Source organism: Rhynchophorus ferrugineus, unplaced genomic scaffold, assembly GCF_030347505.1.
Source record: "Rhynchophorus ferrugineus isolate W39M unplaced genomic scaffold, kcgeb_rfMv2 rfM4, whole genome shotgun sequence".
NCBI lineage: Eukaryota > Metazoa > Arthropoda > Insecta > Coleoptera > Curculionidae > Rhynchophorus > Rhynchophorus ferrugineus.
Window position 1 is genome coordinate 19,941,378 of NW_027472583.1, and position 23,014 is coordinate 19,964,391.

General features: G+C 29.9%; 3 protein-coding genes and 1 long non-coding RNA gene across 6 annotated transcripts in view; 1 reads left to right on the plus strand and 3 right to left on the minus strand.

Moving 5' to 3' along the window:
* Positions 1-1,884: 1,884 nt before the first annotated feature.
* On the minus strand, positions 1,885-14,584 carry cindr (CIN85 and CD2AP related). 2 transcript variants are annotated; one of them, XM_076401558.1, is made up of 10 exons: positions 14,408-14,584; positions 14,222-14,317; positions 13,991-14,102; positions 13,600-13,856; positions 13,327-13,538; positions 13,153-13,258; positions 12,847-13,095; positions 6,763-7,005; positions 6,460-6,702; positions 1,885-3,667 (listed from the first exon to the last, which is right to left on the minus strand). In XM_076401558.1, the coding sequence occupies exons 1-10, from the start codon at positions 14,409-14,411 to the stop codon at positions 3,312-3,314; spliced, it is 1,878 nt and encodes a 625-aa protein (XP_076257673.1). In that variant the 5' UTR covers positions 14,412-14,584; the 3' UTR covers positions 1,885-3,311. The 2 variants fall into 2 exon arrangements, with proteins under 2 accessions (XP_076257673.1, XP_076257675.1); XM_076401560.1 differs by having other exon boundaries at positions 1,885-2,090; positions 14,408-14,583.
* Positions 11,846-12,960, plus strand: LOC143194832 (uncharacterized). The gene is made up of 2 exons (XR_013005394.1): positions 11,846-11,982; positions 12,806-12,960. It is a non-coding gene; the product is annotated as an uncharacterized LOC143194832 (long non-coding RNA).
* Positions 14,585-15,065: 481 nt separating the features above from the next.
* LOC143194833 (leucine-rich melanocyte differentiation-associated protein) overlaps positions 15,066-23,014 on the minus strand; it is an 85,326-nt gene continuing 77,377 nt past the window's right edge. For both annotated transcript variants that reach the window (XM_076401562.1, XM_076401561.1), the window contains exons 2-5: positions 16,576-16,803; positions 16,119-16,258; positions 15,836-16,050; positions 15,066-15,397 (exon numbers count right to left, since the gene is read on the minus strand). In XM_076401562.1, the coding sequence (XP_076257677.1) occupies positions 15,318-15,397; positions 15,836-16,050; positions 16,119-16,258; positions 16,576-16,803 (663 nt within the window). In that variant the 3' untranslated portion in view covers positions 15,066-15,317. The remainder of the gene's footprint in view (positions 15,398-15,835; positions 16,051-16,118; positions 16,259-16,575; positions 16,804-23,014) is intronic.
* LOC143194834 (uncharacterized) lies at positions 19,924-22,739 on the minus strand. Its single transcript, XM_076401563.1, has 4 exons — positions 22,605-22,739; positions 22,283-22,542; positions 20,275-20,385; positions 19,924-20,204 (listed from the first exon to the last, which is right to left on the minus strand). The coding sequence occupies exons 1-4, from the start codon at positions 22,674-22,676 to the stop codon at positions 20,057-20,059; spliced, it is 591 nt and encodes a 196-aa protein (XP_076257678.1). The 5' UTR covers positions 22,677-22,739; the 3' UTR covers positions 19,924-20,056.

The following is a 23,014-nucleotide window of genomic DNA, read 5'->3' on the forward strand; positions in this document are numbered from 1 at the left end:
TTAAGCTCTTATAATGGTAACATATAATGCTAGCAATGATATGTAGTTTATCTTCCCTATCTTCATCATTTTATTTGAAAAAAGAAACCTTATTTTAAAAAAGTTCAAAATATAATAAGCATGTTTCCAAAGGCTACATTGAATAAATCTTATTTAACATTGCGATTTCTTAAATTACGTTTTGTATTAAACTAATTGCAAAACAATCAGCAAGAACAATTAATTTACATTACAGAACAATTAATGTATAATTAAAGACTTTACATTTTATTATAAAGTATCGATTTATTAACCAAAAGTTAAAATACTTAAACTATCAGTTCAACTATCTACAATATAAGAATATTCCATAATTAAATATTCATTTGTAAATTGCCTTGTTTTAATAATATAATTATACAAAGTATAAACTATTTTGAAAACTTCAGACTTTAATATAATAGACTTTAATATAATTTATTGAGGCATTGAAAAATTTCGTTTTCATGATAAAATAGTAGAATAGTAAGAGTAGAATTAGACTTGAAAATTCCCTGATGTATAAGTAACTTCTCTGTGGTATCAAACCTATTAAATTTAATATCAATTAAATTATTTGTTGGGAATTTTGTTACACTACTTTATTTAGACATATATTATCATATTTGAAACAACACTGTCACTAATTATTTTATTTACCTACTGAAAATGTACTTACAAAATTAAAGGTGTTAAAATTGTTATTTCATTTCATTAATTCGTTCCTGAATTCAGAACTTTAATTTAAAATTTTAAAATCGGCATCTGTATAAGCGAGTGCCAAAAATTCTGCATCCCTAACATTCCTAGCCGACATCCTTTTCTGGTAACAATTGGTTTAAACTTCTCTTATATTCAAAGTATAATATTTGTTTCTACTATTGCTATTAAATATGAATGTGATATTATCCCGGGATATATAATATCGATATTGTTTCCCCTATACCCAACCGATAGTATACAACTTTACATTTTCCATTCGCTGCAGCGAGCACTAGTAGCGAAAAAGCTTATACATATACATATTTCCATGCATATTTTTTATTGCATCAATATACTTAAGACAATTAAATTTTTGCAGAATTTGTTTTTATTAAAAAACTGAAAATAACATGCATGTTTTCATTTACAAATTTATACTGAAAATAACATGCATGTTTATCAGTTTTGTATATATATATATATATATATATATATATATATATATATATATATATATATATATATATATATATATATACATATATATATATATATATATATATCCCTCTTCGACAATAAATTCAGTTTTGACTCATTGAAGTATTATAGTCGCTTCATATTCTTGTGTTAACTAAGAAATTTAAGGACTGAAGATGTAAATGAATTTAATTAGAGCTATGACAATACAAGTTAAATCACCTCTATAGAAAACAACCAACCAAATACATTTGCATAATATACAACTAATCAACATGAATTATGAATATTTTTCAGGATCTACATAATTTAAATTAATAGTTTAAATCCTATACCTTCCTCATTGCACTCACAAACATCGCATTCTTCTACCTATATATATATATATATATATATATATATATATATATATATATATATATATATATATATATATATATATATATATATATATATATATATATATATACTTATGAGTACAGAATCCAACAAGGAAAAACCATTCTAGCCACACTAGTACTCGGTTGAGTTCAGTCTAGATAAACCTCATTTATTAGTAGATACAAAAGAGTCTCCAATATAACAAAAAATCCTCTTTCGTGCTATATTGAAAACTGTTATTTCGATTATTCCAATATAATAGATTTACCAAATTTTGATGTTTAAATGTTTAAATGAAAATAAATAGAAATTTCAAATATATTTATTTAATTCGTTTTTACATAGTTATTTTCTCCAACAATAAGTACTTACAATCTTGAATCTGCTCTATATACAATAAAAATAAGTTTGTGGAATGTAGTTTGTTACAATATTTAAACCTAAGCCATATATCGCTTATTCTGCACATTTATATTAAATAAACAACCTTTTCTTCGGTTTGAAGTGTGACACTATAAAGAACATAAAAAGAATGATAAAAATGGGTATCGCATTTTTACATTTAAAAAAGCATAATACCTATCACCGTCTTTTATCTAATACTTTTTTAGTTTACCCTTACACGCTAATGTATATTAAAGGAGGGTTGAACGAATTAATAGGATCGAAGTTGGCGTAGTATCAAGCTAAATTCGTATATGGACTTAAATATTTTTTGTTTTATTTAAATCGATATATAAAAATATGAATATTTCAGGTAACTCATTAAATACTATCCATAAAAAACTTGGGTTAATGTACTTTAAAATAACGTTTAAAATAGAACCTAGGCCTGTTATCGATCAAATACAAGATAAGTATAAGCTACGCTCATAACATACTTTATATAAAAAATGGAACTGACATGCATTAAAACCATGCGATACATATTCACCATTTATCAAAGACTCTTTTTTACAAAAGGCAAATGTTTTCTACACTAATTCATCTTTGATTTAAAAAATCTATATTAACTTAAGTACCTTTGCGCTATCAGTCCTGATGTTAATCCAATTGTTAATAGATAAAGGCCTCGCGTATAGGTTGAATACTGTCGCAGTATCGGGAATAAGAAATGGTTAAATGACAAACGTGTTTTGCACATTAATGTGCCTACTTGACCTATACAATGGCACTAAAATCTTATTGACTCCGATATATAAATATAATTATTCTCAAAATTTCATTTCAATCATAATTCACATTTCTAACGTTTAGAACGATTACGAAACACGCCTAATAATAAAATAAAAAAGCATTTCATTATCAATATAATAAAATCGTAATGATACAAATTAAGTTCATAACCATTTGTATATTTGCAAAAGTGCGGAAGTTTTTAAATATGGTTTTACCCTTAAATTATTTATAAAATACAACCATTTAAAAGTGATTCTCTAAAAACTAACCTTAGGTTAGCTGATATATTATTATCGCGTATAAAAATATAAATTATTTATTATAGAGAAAAACAAAATTTAACGCTGAATTGACAAGAATAGTGATTCATCCTTTAAAAAGAGCAACATTTATATATTAAACCCTATGTAAAGCTATTCAAAAAGCAATTAATCACTTGTAATAAAAATAGAACCCTGCAGAGAGAATAATAAAAGAACAAAAAAACGCCATCTCTCGCTAATAAGCGTTAAGTGTTAAGTTGACGTTAGTGGGAAATGTAGTAAACGTAGTGCTCACACTTGAATATTATTTTGAAGCACCTTTTCTTGCAGCATAATTCTCATATCAGTTTCGACTTGAAGACGACTTTTCAAATCTTCGATCTGTTGCGCTTGTTTGTCACATTTTAACTCTAGCCGCGCGAGTCTACCCAGGACATCCTGGAACTGCTTGTAGGTGATAACAGGTTCACTTGTAGAAGTAGAGCTGACAATTTTCTCGGACGAGTGAGAAAAACTAGACGAATAACCCAGGTAACTGGATGTATTAGAGGAGATGATCTCCTGAGGTTCTTGTTTTGGCTTTGGTGATAATTTTGGTTGTGGGGGTGTAGTTTTCGGTGGTAGTTCCTTTGATGGAGGCATAGATCCTATTTCAAAAATAAATTTCTGATTATCCTCCTTTTTTACTTGAACAAATAGAATCGCTTCTTTACGTCCCAGATACACACCGCGTTTTTTTCCGCTGGCTCGACTCTTCTCTACCGATAATTATTCTAGAGACAGAAAGCGTCGCTACCTACTTTGCTCACTATTTCTGATTTTGATGATTTCTTCTCATTCTGAATAACAAATCACTTTACAAACTTACTGTCACGTGTAGGTAGGATTGTAGGAAAAATAACGATATATCGTTTTTCGATAAAACACCACTCTTAATAAACCTAGAACATATAGATATTTCATTAGATTCCCACATTCCTACAAAAACCGTGACTGGAAAAAAAAACGCCGTGTGTGTCTTGAGCCTTATGTTTTTTGTGTACTTTTTGGAAATTATATAATAATTATTAGGTGATTGTATGTACTTTGATCAGCGATTACTATTGAATAAAATGCGAAATATCAACGTATACAACTGTTAAACAAACAAGTTTCAGTTAAGAGAAAAACTACGTTGTTATAGATTATTCATTTTTCGTTTATAGACTCTTCTAAAGTCTAGGTAGGTGTATTAAATCAATAAAGCTGTTTGTTAAACTAATCTCGGAATATCAATTAATAACCTAAAATATCAACATTTTCGCCATTAATTACTCTTATTTTAATTCCAAATGCTGAAGAAGTGAAAAAAATTATCGATGATTGGATCGCTGCCAAACCAACATGGTTCCTTTGAAACAATATCGTTTCAGTTACCAAAAGATGAGAAAAAGTTGTAGAAAATGTACTTTTTTTTAAACTTGAGTAACAAAGTATCGATTTATAAACCATAAAAATTAGGTGTAAATACAACAAAACAAAATACAAGCTTCTGAAAACACCTCATGCATGCTTCTATCAGTTAATTTCACTAAAAGGGACATCTAAAAGAGAAAAGGAAAGAATTGGAGTGAAAATATTGGATAATGTATTGGTTAACTGGAAGAAAATAGCGATTACCAGTACATAATAAATTGCTATTATAAAAGCAAGTATTGAAACCTATATGGACATATGGAATGTTCCGCGAGAACTAATATAAATACAAGTTTTCCAAAATAAAGTACTGAGAAGTATTGTGGGTCCACTGAGGTACTACAGGTTACTTTCACCGAGACGTTCAAATACAGACTGCCATTCAAGAAATCAAGATAATCATAAGAAGACATGAGGACAGACTCCATTCTCATATCAATATCGAAGTAATACAACTCTTGGATAACACCAGAATAGATCACAGGCTCAAAAGAGTCAAAACCCTTTGATTTTTTGTAGTATAGTGTAGTGAGATGCATTTAATAAAAAACAACAGTATTAATACATAAACATTATTAACAGTTCAACTGAAAAGTCCCCGGCCTGACACATAGATGGCGCTACTAGAATTAAATCCATATGTTTTTCAGTTAGTCTTAACCCTCAAAAGATGCGTGTATAAATTTGACAGCTATCGTATCATTAGTTTGTGAATTATAGTATTTTGAGTGAAGCAACTTTTGTTATTGTGAAAAAAAATCGGATAAAAAGGAATTTCGCGAGTTGATAAAATATTGCTTTTTGAAGGGAAAAAATACAGTTGAAGCAAAAACCTGACTTGATGCCGAGTTTCCGGACACTGCCTTAGGAAAATCAACCATAAAGGATAGGTATGCTAAGTTTAAACATAGTGAAATAAGCACCAAAGGCGGCACGAAAACAATTAAAAAATACACAAAATGATTTTGAATGACCGTAAATTTAAATTGAATGAAATAGCAGGCACTCTAAAGATCTTTACTGAACGTGTACATCATATCATTCACGAATATTTGGGTATGAGAAAGCTCTGTGCAAAGTGGGTGCCGGGCGAACTCACTATTGACAAAAAACAATGACGAGTTGATGATTCGGAGCAGTATTTGAAGATGATCAAGCCTAATAAACCCGAGTTTTTGAGTCGATACATGACAATAGATGAAACATGGTTCCATTATTTCACTCCGAAGTCCAATCGACAGTCATCCGAGTGAACTGCACACGATGAACTCGCTCCAAAGCGTGGGAAAACAGTCGGCTGGCAAGGTTATGACGTCTGTATTTTGAGATGCGCATGGAATAATTTTCATTGACTACCTTGAAAAAGGAAGGGCCACCAACAGCGACTATTGCATAGTATTATTGGACCGTTTGATGGGCGAAATCGCCGAAAAACGGCCGCATTTGAAGAAAAAGAAAGTGCTGCTTCATCAAGACAATGCACCGTGTCACAAGTCAGTGAAAACGATGGCAAAAATCCATGAATTTGGCTTCGAAGTACTTCCTCATGTACCATATTCTTCAGATCTGGCTCCAGGCGACTATTTCCTGTTCTCAGATTTCAAAAGAATGCTCGCTGGGAAGAAATTTTCGTTGAATGAAGAGATGATCGCCAAAACTGAGGTCTATTTTAAAGCAAAGGACAAATCATACTACAAAAATAGCATCAAATAGTTGGACGGTCGCTATAATCAGTGTATCGCCCTTGAAGGTAGTTATGTTGAATAAAAAAACTAATTTTTAGAAAAAAATATGTTTTACTATGGTAGGCCGGAGACTTTTCAATTGAATGTTAAACTAGAGGCTAGAAAGATAGGGCAGATGGGCCCTTCTAGATATACACTATATTTAAGTTATTGTAAGGACAAATTGTAGGTTAGTTGGCTAGTAATTGTACCACTAGTAACAATGTAACAAATAGAAATAAAAATAGTTAAATATTTACCAATAAATGTGGGTTTGACAGAACTTGTAATTAAAGGTTTGATGCGAAGTGGTGGTGTTTTATCCGATTTAGTAATAGGCCGGGCATCAATGGGGCTTAGTTTTATGTCCGACATCGATTTGGACATATCAGCAATGTTAACCTCTTTTTCTGCTGGTGAGCTCTGGCTAGACTTCGATCCAGCTTCACTATCCGGCAATTTATGTTTTAGGTCCGGTACTGGTGACACAGACGTTCTTTTAGCTAAAAATAAATAGTGTTGCAGTTGATGAATTTGAGGTGTTAGATTTTATCGGGTCTTACCTTGATTAAGTTTCATCTCTTCAAGCCACGGTGCGCGATGCTTTTCCCATTCTCGAAGGCGTGGTTTGACGTCACCGCCGTCAAGTTCAGACGACGAGGATACGTCCAAGTTTTCACTGCTGAAACTGGCTTCCGATTTGACGCTATCTTCTGATTTTACACTATAGTCCGCCACGCTGCCATTTGGGATACCCGGAATGTCTTCATCGTCTTCCTTGAAGACGGACGTTGGCAAACGACGACCTAAAATATAATTGCTTGATTGAGTAACACCGATTTAATAGACTAATAATAAAACAATATTCCAAAGTTCAATAATAATCAATTTAAGATGGTTTTGAATTTTAATGATAACATTCTACTTTTTTAAATAAAAACAAAAATATTTAGAACAACCTTATATCATATATTTCGTCTTTACTTAACGTATCATTTCGAATGATACAAAGTAAAGCCATGCCGGATTTTCCAATTTACAATATCAGTAATTTATGATATCCGATACATCAACTATAAAAATTTTTACCGACATTAACATGTATTCAATACCATACACGTATATAGAAATGTTATCAAAAGATAAAGTATGTTATCAATCATTTAATAACATTTGATAATAATGGTTAGTTAAAAAAGTACTTATGGTATTAAAACAATATTTTTCGGATACCTGAAAAGAAATGAAATGAAAAGAAATGATGAAATATTTCATTCGGTGCTACTGATTAATCTTGTTTCAACCATTCGTTTAAAATACTAAAAAATAAACAGAATTTTAGGCAACAATCAATTTTAGCGTAATTTCATTCAGTTAAAGTTGTGAAATATAAACATCTACTGAAATTTATCTGCTGTGTGGGTTTTTGAGTACATTAAGCATTTCCAGGATGGATATTTCCGTCGATGCCGAAAATTATCAGTATGGTAATGTAATCTTTATCTGCTCCACACGGCTAAATCAATATTAAGAGGAATAAATTTAGCCATCATTGTTGTAGTGAAAGAAGAATCAACGTAACTTCCCTGAATAATGGTAAAATTGAAGTTTTTATCAACAAGATTGTCCCATTTACAGCTGAGAAAAAGGTGACACGTGATATCACACCTAATGTACTAAGAATAGAATTATAATTATTATTAACATATTATATTAAGTTAATATAGGCATATTAAGCGATTGCATGTATTTTGATCAACCACATCTATTAATGCAGTTTTCTATTTAGTTTTATGAAACGCACAAAACTGCATTTCCGAGACTCCTGAGGGTCACGGCGAGTGTACGCAAGATGAAACTGCCAGACGCCGAAACCGCGCCGTAATTGCATAAATACTATTGCAGTTCTCGCGAGTTATGCACAGTAGTAACAGGTCAATTGAAAAGTCCGGCCTGACACATACATGGCACTACTAGAATTAAATCCATATATTTTTTACTTAGCCCTAACCCTCAAAAGATGCGTGTATACATTTGACAGCTGTCGGATCATTAGTTTATGAATTATAGCATTTTGAGTGAAGCAACTTTTGTTATTGTGAAAAAAATGGATAAAAATGAGTTCCGCTTGTTTATAAAATATTGCTTTTTGAAGGGAAACAATACAGTTGAAGCAAAAAATTTTCTAATTTTCTCAAAAGAAAATGTTTTACTATGGTAGGACTATGGGGACTTTTCAATTGATCTGTTAGAACTGAACAACTAAACTGGAATCTGATTCGGAAGACGAATTCGAATCTGAAATGATAATATCTATCTGCCAGATGGCTAGTACGTAAAAGGTAACTGAGAAGTTCGTATTTAAAAAGAAGAAAGACTCACAGATAATTCACTTTAATTAAAGAATTGTCATCATGTAGTCTACATGACTTATCGTATAAAACTTGTAAAATCCGAACGGCTTCGATTAATTCTACTTACTGCGACAAGAAAACTTTATTCCGCAAAATCACGTTAGCCAAAACTGCGTCACGGCAGGCTGCGAAGCAATATTGCGCGGTAGCTATCGTTCTTTAAATCCACAAAACCTCGCCACGCCACGCGTCTCATTTTGCGCCTGGCCTTATCGTTTTATTTGAAGAAATTTACTGCCGAAACCCTTCAAACAGTTACATGGTAATCTTGGTGTGTCATATACTAACTGTGGCTTTTGGTTTCAACGATTTAAAAGTGGTGATTTTAATGTCAATGATAAAGAACGACCTGGAAATGTTCGAAGACACAGAATTGTAAGACTTATGAGGTGATGAAGGATACCTGTTGAAGCTCGCATGGGAGGTTTTGTTGCTGGGTACACCTTTTCGAAATGTCGAAGAAAGGTAAAAAAGATCGATGGTTTGATCCTTGCCAAACCAATACCAAACCAAATCGTTTTTTCCATATGTTGGTAAAAATACGGGATACATTTTTAGAAAATGAGAGAAAATAAAAGTACAAAAATGGTTCTCGATAAAAGCATCTTTAAAGCGAAAACATTAAATAAGAGTACATGCAAGTACCTAATAATTTGAGAATAATCGAAATACTTATTTTTATAATGTTAAGAATAATAGATGAAGTAATATTAAGAGATCCTTTACAATTTTCAAACCAAATTTGTGTTTCTTTTTTCGTAAATATAATATATTGAGAGTATTTTGGTAAGAGGAAACGTCTAAATATTTACGAAATTATCGCACATAGTCGAAACTGTAGAGTCCGCTTACCACAGACTAATGAGTCTAGGCCAGGTAGCCACAGACTAGGTCGCTCAGGTGCGATTCATTTATTATATAAGAAAGAAATAATAAAATACAAAAGAAAATAGATAAAAAAAGACTAGGTCGATCCCCTCTGTTTAATATTTATAAAGTAAAAATCTAAAGAAAGTAAAATACCAACCTAAACGAAATACTAAATGAAACATAATTCTTATTTTTATTTTATACAATCGTGTCTTGATGTGTCCCAAACGCTAGTAAGATGAAATATATTGTATATTATTATAATAAAAAATATTGTAAACCCCCTTCTGCCGCCAAATCTTCTTACGTAATAAATGAATTCACTTTGGTCTACTGAGTTGAGGGGGAACACATGGATAATAAAGGAGTTTCAGTTGTCATATTTGAATGAATGACTATGTTAACAAGATAATAGCCCCATCTAGAACGAGGCTGACAAAGTTTACAACTAGTAATGCTTTTACAAAAGTTGTTATGGTAAATGATTCTGTTGAGTGAGGAAAACGTCGTTGGTTAAGCTAAAGCTCTAAAAATGTTTATGATAACAACATAAATTATTTTCTTCAGTTGAAAACTACTGAAAAAACAGTACAAATTTACATACTCTTTAATTGCCTAACAAAGTGATGCAGACTGAACGTAAAAACCTTAAAACAATATGATTCATTCGATGATCCATTAAAAATTACTCATTTTAAGACGTTCAAAGGATCTGTAGGATAATAAAATTAAACAATAGATTCATTTAATATGCCGAAACTTCAATTGACATATAAAATAAAAGTAAAAAATTTAAAAAAAATAGTTGGCTATTCATTATTATTTCCAAGAAACTTAAATATGTTCAACGATGAATACATTAAACGAAAGAGTAAGTCAGATGAGTCAGTTATCTAAACACCAAATTATACCTGTGATGATGTAATGATTTAATTGCGTAGTAAAAATGATAATAAAGAATTATCGTTTCATTATTATAGACTAGAGCTCAAAATGAATGTTTAAAACATACACGATAATACTAATAATTCATACGAACAATTTAAATAGAAAGTTCCTACCACTGCGAGATACCATCATATCATTAACGTATTATAATAACGGTAACAAACACTTTTTTGTATATTTATGTATATTACACTTTGTAGTTGTTCATGCACCACATTCTAACAATATGAGATTAAATTTAAATTTCTTATCAATTAAAAGATAATTGTGATATCAAACAGTTGTTATGAAAATTCAAAGGTATACAATTCAAAGCATTTCGGGTTATCTACAATTTAAAACAAAATATATCGTTTTGTAATTTAAATTAAATTTGGACATGAATTTGTATTCAAAATACAGTAAATTATGTAATAAATTATCCGACGCTATGTATAACCAAATAGCCAAAAACTTGCTGCTTGTTTAAAATTTCTTAGTTGCATCATTGTTTTGTATACACCTCATTTTATATGGCAAATGACGAGACCTTTTCACTAAAAGTGAGTGTTTTTCCGATATCAATGTGGATTGTAACAAATTATCGCACAAAAATATTCTGAATATTTTCAGGGCTACAGTAAATTTTTAATTTTTATGAAGATGTATAAAATAAAAATGATAATCATTGTTTAATAAATGTCAGATATCATCTAACAAAACTTAAGTCACTACGATTCAAAACATAAATACTACCCCTCGTAATCTACAAGAAATATACATATACACTATAAAATAAATTATAGTACAGGCACTGTACTATAACAACTATTGACCTGTCTATTTTTTATGTTCTCTTCCTTCAATTGTTCATATTTTTATTTTAATCCAAAAACGATATAATCTTTGAATAGAAGACTGTAAAGATCGTGATCTGACTTATCTATAGACCAACTGTTAGACACTGATTTATAATGGATAAGGTTTTGGGTTTTTCCAAAGCAACTAAAAACAACGAATCGGATTTAGTTTAATATTGCATTTAGTCTAACAAGTGTTATGCAAAAACAAAAACGGTAACATATTTGTCTTCCCCAAAGCCACGTAGAAAACGAATAGGAATATAATAATAAATATATAATGTTCTACAGAAATATAAATAAATTCTATAAAATTAAATTCTTAGAAACATAATAATCCCAATGTAAACCCTATAAACAATGTAATTTTATGAAATAAGGATGGTGAAAAACGATAACGGTAATCTATAGAGACAAAATTTACCTATCCTCTCAGGTACCATTTCGACACATCACACTTTAGATAAAAAGTGTGTTCAGTCGATGAAAAAAATAGTACGGGTTACGGATTTAATATTAATAGGCGGTGACATAATAGAAGCTTAGTCATATATTACAGAAACACGTTGTAGCATGAGAGAAGACAGCGGACGATACACAAATAGCCAGTGAACGGTGCATCGATATCATTAGGAACCTGTTCCACTTTGAGGAAAAGGTCAAGGAACCGAATGAAAAATATTTACGTTAGTAGATGCTAACGATATTCTATGTAAGCCACAGAACATTTTTGTTTGGTCCACTGAACTATGCATCTACCTGAATCATCTGTGTTTGTTGAGAATTATGTTGTGTATGTATTTATGATAACGTTACTAGAATCTCAGCATACACATGGCTCGAGATAAATAAAATATTATATTCCTAAAACTGCTACAGTTGAAATTAGAGAATCAAAACCGTGGTTCTATTAAATTTAAATCAATTTCGCTTTAAAAAATAATAAATCAACTAATGTTTATTAATAACTCATTAATAAACATCCAATCAATAGAAATTTAAATTATTATTACGAATATTTGAATTAATGTTTGTGCCAATAATATAGATACATTAGCAGAACTACAAAATAATATTATTGAAGACTGTCACAACTTATGACAAGTTATAAACAATTTACAGCATTTAAAGTACTGTAAAGCGACTTTATATATAGCAATAACAGTAATCATTTATGTACAAGAAAACCTGCTGAAAATGAAATAGTGTAAAATGAAAGTAAACTAGGTCAGTGGAATAAACCATAAATTCGCGATATTTTCTATTCTAAGGTTTGTTTAATAAACAGTATTTATATGTTTTGAGCCTATATTATCCGATATTTCGAAATATTTCCATACATATTTGTAAATCAATATTTTATCAAATTGTGATAATACAAGGCAATATAAAAACAACAACACACAAGTGATTGAGTTTATAAGAATTAGCACTTAAAACATGAAAATAATAAAGCATATTGGAAAAATAATTCAATAAGCAATAATTTTTAAATTGACAATTGTAAATTAAACAATTAAGTTTTTTGATTTCAGAAATCAATGGTTATCATGCACAGTACAAATGGATCACTTACCTGGTGGTCTTGCCCTATTGGCTCTAACATCACTTAATAGTGGCCGCCGTTCAACTTGATCAAAGACATTCCCACTTGTAGTTGTTGGTATTAAAGTACTTTCTGCTTCCTTCACATCCTTGACTTCTTTCGCTTTACTACCAGTAGCACCATCCACAGCATCAACAAGTTTATCTTTTAGTTTTGCAAATAAATTACCACTACTTGAACTTGAAGGTGATTTCTTGATAGACATTAAAGGCTTCTTACCTATATATTTAAAGTTAATTTTATTATAACAAAAAAAAACTAAGTATTTTTATTCACCGGGGAGAGCAGGTGTAGCTTTGGATTGTTCAGCTTTCTTGATTTCAAGAGATTTTCTCTGCGATGCAATTGAACTTGGCTTAATGGCACTAGTTGATTCTGTGGGCTTTATATATGAATAATATACATGAAGAATGCATAATAATAAAAGTACTGCAATAATATCAAGCTAACCTTAGAACTTGCTTTTCTATCATCTGTACTAAGTTGATAAGGAACTACAAAATTATCTGGAAATACACCAATCTTTCCATTTAGCTCTCCTCGCCACCATCCTGGATCTTGTCCATCTTTGCTTAATAATTTAATTATATCTCCTTCTTTTAAGGTCAATTCATCATCATTTACGGCAAAATAGGCAAACTGAGCTTCATATAATTGCTTAACTGATCATAATAAAAATGCACTAGTTACACATAACACTACTTATGCTCAATAATTATATACCTGGTTTTGCGGGCAAGGCAGGGGCATCATCAGCTAACCTCAAAATGTCATCTCTATTTGTTGGTTTAGGTTTATTAGGCGATGGAGTTATTTCCTCTACAAAATTTGATGGAAATACACCTTCTTTTCCATTCAAAATACCACGCCACCACCCCTCCTCTTCTTCTCCTGTGATATTTATAATGTCTCCCACTTTAAGATTAAGTTCATCTTCATGATCTTGAGCATAGCTAAATATCACTTGACATTGTCGAATCCTAAAAGGTAACAAATTTCCCTATAATTGATCAAATGTTATTACAATAATTATATAATTAATCAAAAAAATTACTTTATCTGACAATAGAGATAATGTAACAATTACTGATTCATTAATATACTGTCATATTACCTGTGTGAATCTTTTTTATTTCTTAGAACTACATGATCTTTTTCAATGACTTTAACAAAATTGTCTGGAAAAACACCTTTCTTATCATTAAGGGTGCCTTCCCACCACCCCCCTAAAAATAAATTTTTATACATTACACTTATGATTATTTACTATTATTATTTACTAAAGCCTTTTAAGACTTTCTTAAACTTGGACAAAAATTTAAAATGAAATATATTATTTACTAACCTGGTTTTTTAATCACATCTTTGATTATATCTCCTTTTTTTATCGTTAATTCGTCTGGCTCATTAGCACTATAATCAAATTCTACTTCTACCTCGACTAAAAAATAAAAACATATAATATTTAGAACAATGTAAGATTGTAAATAGGCGGAAACTAGGCAATATTTAATAGATGTATTAAACTTACCCATATTTTGTGCATGCTATAATAGATTATCAATTCATTTTAATATTTTTTTAGAAAATTATAATAAGAACCCAACCCATTAATGATATCACAACAAATAATAAATATATTTACAATCTAACTGGTTACGTTTGCTATTTTGTATATTATGTGAAAAGTATAACCTGTCAAATGTCACTCCGTTTTAGGCTTTCTTTCTAATCAAGCTCTCTCTTTTTTCCCCTGTTTATAATAGGTTTCTTTTGAATCTTTATTTATCTTAATTATATATAAACTTAATAATACCTTAGGCTTAACTCCAATAATACTGATCATTTAATTTCATGTATGTGGATATCTACAGAATTGAGATAGTGTTGGCTGTATATTTAGTTGCATAAATAGTCAAATCTAAAATACAGTTTTAAGAACTGTTTTTGTAATATTTATTATATATTTAGTAACAAACTTTATAAAAGGATAAATATTTTATAATTATTCCTCGTTCTATACTATATATACATATACAATAAGTCATTTAGTACATTTCTTTGAAATGGTGAAGGTATTATTTTATTGTAACTTCTTGTTTATAATTTATTTAATATTAATAGCATGAATCATACTGTCTCAACAAAATAGATAAAAATAATCCGAAGGTCTTGAAATATTAAAACAGTAGTGCTTATACATATTTATTAAATAATGAATGTAATTGGCTATTTTTATATTTGGTTTAAATACATTATTTCTTTTATAACGACCTATTTATAGTAAAATAACTTTTGTGGACTATAAATATTTAAGGATCGTTATTGACAATATTTATTTATTTGAAGCAATAATCTACCATTATATTAAAAAACTGTTTTTAATATGTATTACTAAAATATATTATACAAACATTTATTAAAATAATTCTTAAAACCTATTACAAATCATTGTTACAGATGAATCGATTTCCTTCCGAATGTTTTCCACTATATCGATAACGACATCGGCCATACACTCCTGAAAAATAAAGGAAATTATAAGATAATATAGGAAATTCAACTACATTAATTTAACACTATGCATAACATGATACATAAGGTTGCAGTTTTCATAAAACGAGTTAATCAATGATTGAAATAGTAGGTTATATTTCAATAATATGTGGTAAATTTGATTCTGAATTATTTGGGTGTTTATTTAAAAACCTTTTAATTAACTATGGTTTACCGACTTCATATAATAATAACACGGAGAAAGGTATGGATTATAAATAGTAGAACATTAGATTAATATTTTCTCACACATTGAGTTTTTAAAAACTCTCTTGGTAAGTATTAGGGCATTTTTATATTATAAGGAAGCACCATTTCGATTTAATCGAAAGTCGAGAGTTAAGTCTTCGCTGAGTAATACAAGTTAAATTTTTACATTTAGAAATGGTTTTATTATTCATACCTTTATAATCTTGAGGGTTTCTAAGTGATCTGGGTAAAGGGCTGTATTTTAAATCACGCTCCAGTCTCGTAGTACGATTGTCGGCAGTGGAAGCCATTTTCGGTCTTATCACATTCATAAACTGACCTCTGCGTTTAGCTTCGACCAATTCCTGTTCCTCAACCTTATTGGAGTCTAGAAATCGTAATCCTGGAAGGTGATACAAGACGAAATACCTTAAAACATGCTTTATTAATATGTTATTCATTCCTATTGATACTCATAAGAGTTATTTTTATTTTACCTATATCTAATGTAATCCTCTTCATTACTTTCTTGACAAGATAGTTGATTAGGACAAGCTTTATTCCCTAGAAGACTTAGGTATGTTAGGTTTGGTGCGTTATCGCGAATTTGGGTTAACAAAGGTTCTAAATCGCATATCTGAAAATAATTAATTTTTATAATACCACACAGATTAAAAAAATTAATGCAATTATTAACTTAAATTTAATACTATATATATTTACACTATTTTAAACGAATTAACGATCTCATTGATTATGTATGTGTAAAAATGAAATATACTGCTAAGTTTAAAAAGCTTAGTAAACCTTATAAACGCATTTTATAGATTCACTTTATAAATAAATGGCGAATGCGAAGGTGTGCATGGAGTTCAATTTCTTAATACATATTACATTACTGGTATAAATTAAATATAACATATATTCTTCTAAATATTTTAATTATTAACTTACATTGTTTTTATTTAATGATAACGTATGCAGTTTGGGTAAGTTGGGTAAAACAATTGTATCACTCAACTGATTATTATCCAAAACTAGTTCTTGTATATTTGGGAAGGCATCCAGACCTTTTAGGGAAGTTAGCTCATTGAAACTGAGATCCAGACAATGTACCTTGGGGCCATACAGTTTGCACAGCGCTTCTGGGATTTTTCTACAATTTTGTCCACAATAGCATAGCTGAAACCAAATATAATTAATGGTATTTGCTATTTCTTTAGGAAAAATAAAATATTAGATATATGGACAATATTTTCGAGATTAAATTCCTTGTTGTCCTTTTAAATATTTCTGTACAAGTATAAAATATATTGTAACAAATAACTTATTTTGATAAATTGTGAGTATTCGGTGTCAATTAATTTTAATGTACATAAGCTGGTTTTAATATAAAGTGATGTTTCTTGCAAGTCATCTGCAACCAAGTTATAATTGCATAAGTCTGTAAACAGTCGCAGACCGTAAAAGACTAATGCGTACTTGAACTAAAATGAGAGAAACATTTATTACGACGAAATGCCTTTGAGGAATATTTTATTTATGTCGGGCTTCTCGAGTTTTAAGAGGTAAATGTATTTTAACGGTTTTGTCTTGAGGCTGTACTAATGGAGATTTATATAGTTTTGTTTAAATGCAGGTATTTTGTATAAACTAGTTGGTTTTTTTTTTTGAAGGGTCAAGAATCCGTTGAGACAAAGAAATATTCCCTTTAAAGAAAATACATTACTTAAGCTAAAATTATAATTAAGTACTTATACACTATACAAGCTCATTCCCGGGTGTTGCCTAGTAGTTGTATTGCTTTTATGTCGCTGTCATTTATTATCTTTATTTCATGTTTTAATAAAAAGCTCTTCTTTGATAAGCATTGGTAATTAATCGAAGTCCTTTGTTTTGCTATCGTTAGATTGCTAGTTGGTTTGATGTTTCCAACAAGTCCAAATGGGCTTTATAATAGGTTAACCAACCAATCTCACTGATTTTAGGTTAAATGAGGAGTATCTTATCGTCAACCAGTACAGCTTTTGAGTGTGATTTGCTCTAAATTTTGTTTAACCTGATTTTTTAATGAACTCGTTAGGAATAGCTCTTGATAAAGGTTAGATAATTTTTACTTAAAAATGGCCACATTTATGGAAATCACATTAAAGCAACAATTTAAAAAGTTTATAGTGTTGGCTTCAATTATGATTCTAGTATCTAACAGAAAAATTCATTGTGTATAATAGATTGTGTAATAATAATTTCTGAATTTATTACCCAGATTTAGTATGAAGTTTAAAGTCAAAATTAACAAATCATATAACTATTTAATTGTTTTTTGATTAACTCTTAACACTGAAATCATAATTTTAATGAACTTAATAATTTTATGTATTATCATCTTCAGCATCTAAAATAAACTTGAACTTGGTGAACGGGGAAAGCCATATTGAAAATGAATATTATGTCTAAATAGTTATGTCATGGATATATAGAAAATAGTTTAAGTAAAAATCGTTCAAACAAAATCAATATTTTCATAATTATATATATCTCTAAATCTTGTTAATCAGCTGTTGCTGTTGATCTGTGTATTAAAAAATTGTGTTTTATTTTTTTATATTTCAAAGTCTTCTTTTTATCAACGAAGGTTTATCTGGATTCGACCTACAGTTTAGCGTAGAATCCGAATTATGGTCCTCGGCACTAAGCCTAGCGATTGGCGAGCGACCAACTTAGAAATTATCCCAGAAGACATACGGTCTTACCCAGCTTGGACACTAGCATGACTGGGATCATATTCCTTGTCGGATTTTACACTAGGACTATCACAAACATTAAACAATCACAAACATAAATTTACGACCATGCTCTAACAGGATTCAAAACTGCGACTATTGCAACATTAGGTGGACCGTCCTGTCGCCTTTACCACTGCGCCAACCAAGCCAGCTTGTGTTTCATTTGTACGAAGTCAATATATTGTTAAAAACCTTTAAACAATTGTGAAACAAATGACACAATTATTTAAAAATACACATATAGTAACTAATTTAGCGATATTCCAGTTTTATACTCGTAATAATCGATATATCGTTATATCGGAGAATAAAGTACAATGAATTTTTTCCAACAATTAGGAAAAATATCGACATTTTATAAAGGATGTATCGATATTTTTGAGATAAAATATGGGCCCAAAAATATCGATATTCTTGATAAGTTGTAAAAAATAAAGAAAGTTTAACAAACATTTAAAATGTACCAATGTATTATATTTAATATATTTAATTTATTTGAAAAAAATATAAGAACATAAAATTATATAATACGTAAATATGGCATCCCTAGTATGACCCAAAGTAATATAGTTTTTAGATTACTACTTGAATTAATTAGCAGTTTATAAGTTTGTACAAAAGATCACTTATTCAAGCGATCTTCTACATGTCATTTTATGATATAAATTCCACCAAATAATTATAGCTCATTGGGCAGCTGGTGGAATACCAAGAGAATAATAAACTAAATAAACATAATTTGCAAAATTAGTGATAATTTCAGTAAAGAACTGCTAATGTCGATGATTTTGGTATTTCTGTACCCTCTTAATTACTAATTAATAAAACATAACACACCACAAGTTACAAATTGATCCAATATCTGCCATAAGAAACCTCCAACTTCATCTTAACAAAGTCAATATATACTTAAGTCCATTTGGACCTATGGTATTGAACTGTGGGGTACTACTAGCAAATCTAATATAGATATCCTCCAGATGTTCCAGAATAAAGTGTTGCGGGTTATCGTAGACGCCCCATATTACGTGTCCAACAAACTGATTCAGCGTGATATCCCCACAGAACCCATAACGAGTGTGATTCGGGGTGTTAGTGCGAAGTACTCTGAATGACTATTAGTGCATCCCAATGCACTCGCCAAATAGTTAAATATCCGCGATGGCAGTGAAGTGCGTAAGCTCAAATGCAAACTGCCATACGAACTGATTAGTAGACACAAAGAGTGAGATTTAATAATCTCTAGAATAAGCTAGAATAGTTTTTAGAACAAGTTATACGGATAGACTTTAAAATAAGTTAGTATAGTAGAAGAATAAGATTTAGATTATAAGTTGTACAGTAGATCACTTACTGAAGTGATATACTGTATGTAGGGATAGTTGTATTATATAACTGAAATAATAATACGGGCAGATTGTTCAGGTTCTAGGAGATTAAAAAAAAGTTACTCAATGATGCGGTTATAGCGGTTTGTTTGATCCTGTATGTGTAAATTCAAAAAAAAAAAAACAGCAGAAGCATTGTATTTATAGATAAAGTAATAGAATAACAATTATTTTTATTTTATAATACAAACACTACGTAAAATATATTAAAAAATATAATATATAGAATAAATATATAAATAAATTTTTGGTTATAATGGTTTATTTACAAGAACATTTACAACCACTCTTTATCCAAAATATATCATAATCCAGTTGGTTATTTTCATAGATCATTAAGTTAATTTTGGTATACAGTTGTTGGCATTGCGATTTGAATATTTTGTTGCAGTAATTCAGTTCGCTGTCGCTACGATTTTAAAATAAAAATATATAATAATTATGGCATGTTTTCAATAATGTTTAACATGATAACTTACTCGCAACTATACGTTAATAGCCATTGTTTGTGTTTATCGACATTGACGATATATTTCCAGTGATTGTTAGTATTTCTCATAATTATTGGAGATCTATAACGGTCAATGTTCCTAAAAAGAAATTCAATTCAATTAACGAAAGTTTAGTTGATATAGTTTCATACTAATTATCATCTTAATGCGGGTTTAAGTTCTTCAATTATGAAGAGGATAATTGAAAAGTGCAGAAAAATTGGGTGAATTTATGATGCTAAATCTAACGGCCTTCAAGAGGTCATTCAAATATTGAAATGAAATGATTCAAATGATGAAAAATTGGAGCAGAGTGTAAAAGGGTCAGTGAAAGTTCAGAAACATCAATTCGTGAACAAGTATTGACAATTCCAGAGGCTATCAATTTTGTATACATAATAACCAAATGATCATGCCCAGAGAAGGAACTTCGTTGAATGAATTATTGAATATCAAGAACAAATACGTTATTAGGTATAGATTTGTCGAGCAAAATTATATTAAGCGATACATTTTATTTTCACCTTAATAGTTTTATTAGTCGCCAAACTTGAAGAAATGTCCGGTGCGAATTTGATGTGGAAATATGTTTGAGAATAAGGTATGTAACGCCATCTTTTACTGGTTCTCAATAAATTGGAATAGATTCTACTAGATTGGGGTTCAAATAATCAACACCTCAAAAATGCATTGCTGTTTCTAGAAAAAATTCTAGGTCTTCCACATCTTTGTCCAGTCTTTAAACATTTCTCGTCTATTTATTTATTTATTATTGTTTTTTTTTGTTTTGTGATTATTTCTCGATCTTTATTATGCTTTTATGGACACCACTGATATATTTTTTATTAACTTATTTTAGTTCCTCATTCCATTCTTGTGGTTTTGGTTTCATTTTCTATTCTTATATTGTTATTTCATTGCATTATCTTATTTTTTTCCTGAAAGGTATTGTGGGTGCAGTCAAATACTATAGGACTGATTATCTACATCGAGACCTACAGATACCCACAATCAGTCAAGAAATCAAGAGAATTGCAAGGGGGCATGAGGAAAGACTCCATTCTCACACGAATATTGAAATATTACAACTAGTGGATACCACCAGAACAGGATACGGACTCAAAAGAATCAATTTGATCTTGTGTAGTGTTGTGTAGTGAGGTGCATATATTAAAAAATTCAGCAGTGACATGTATAAACATTATTTCACCAGAGACTGAGCTAGGGCCGATGGGTGCTCCTGGTTATATATATAGATTTAAGTTATCATAAAGACAAATTGTAGGTTAGACGGAAACGACTAATAACATATATTAATTAAATAATAAAAAAATCTTATTTTTTCACTTATATTCTCTTTGTTCTTGTACATCTTCCTTTCTCAATTTTGATTCTCTTTCACTCTCTCCTTCTAGGTCTTCTTATTTGACCTCCTTCCATTTATGATCAATTTATTATTTACAGTTATTTTTCAATTTTTGTCTTCATGTTTCGTGCTTCAATTACTGTTATATTATTATTTAAGTATCTTTAAAACTTTTCTTTTCTTTATTGGTATTAATATTGTTTGTTATATATTTCTGTAGTCAGTGTTAAAACAATAGATTTGTATTTTCCCTCAAGATGCTTGTAACTCTTTTACTCTACTTTACGATGTCATGTTCCATCTTATGTAGCTCTTATGCTTTTTTCATTGTTATCTTTGTAGTGTTTATTTTATGCGTTTTAATTCTTTCTGAATTCTCAGTTGAAAGTTGATATTATCAGTTTCTTCTTTATACTTTTTGGGCAGTTTCGATAGTATCTCTTAGCGTAGAAAATTTGACCTCTATCATGCTTCTCAATATCTTGCTTTTGCTTTAATAGCGGTGTCTTCTTTGATATTTTAGACCTATTTTGACGCGTGTATTAAAAAAAATAGAATTTAAAAAAATAGTTGCTGTTTATATTCAAGCCAAATCTTGCGCAAATGCTATAATATATCTCAATAATTTACCTGCAAATGTTTTCTTCCTTGCTTGGTGTCCTGGACTGCAGCACGGCATCAGGAAACTGCTTAGAGTTGTTAACGAGAGTTTTAAAGATCGAACTTGGCGATTTCAAAAGGTTTTCGATTATTTCTTTCGGGTAATAGAAATCTGGCATTTCACATATGTTATCGCTGCATTTCTTTTGATATTCTTCCTCATAAATTGGTCGCATGTCACGTAATTTTAATTCGTTGTCTATTTTAGCTGAATTAGATTGATATCTTATCTAAATTAAATTAAGTTAGATTGGAGATTACGGTATTAAAATACTAAAAAACTCTTGCTTACCGATGCCTCTGTAATATAAGCAATTTCCTGCATTAACGCCAGAGTACCGAGGAAAATATATATGAAAGCCATTATTTTGGTTCTTGTTTATCAGTTGATATAACGGTCTATTATTTGGTGTCGGTTTATATATAATATAGTAAATCGTCTTATCGAATTTCTTTTAATTACGAAAAACCACAGAATATTCTATTATTTAAACGGTATTTCCTAACTTGTATATTATTATTTGTTTAAAAGGCGCATCATTTTGAATATACGCACATTATACGTCAATAAGTATTGTGTAAGTCGCCAATTATTTCCGTTAAAATAAATTAGTTTTCTAGTATACGAAAAGTTTTTGTTTGAAATGATTTTTTCCTTTCTTTATTTCTTCCGAATAGTAGGCTCTCTCTAGGCCCTTAAGA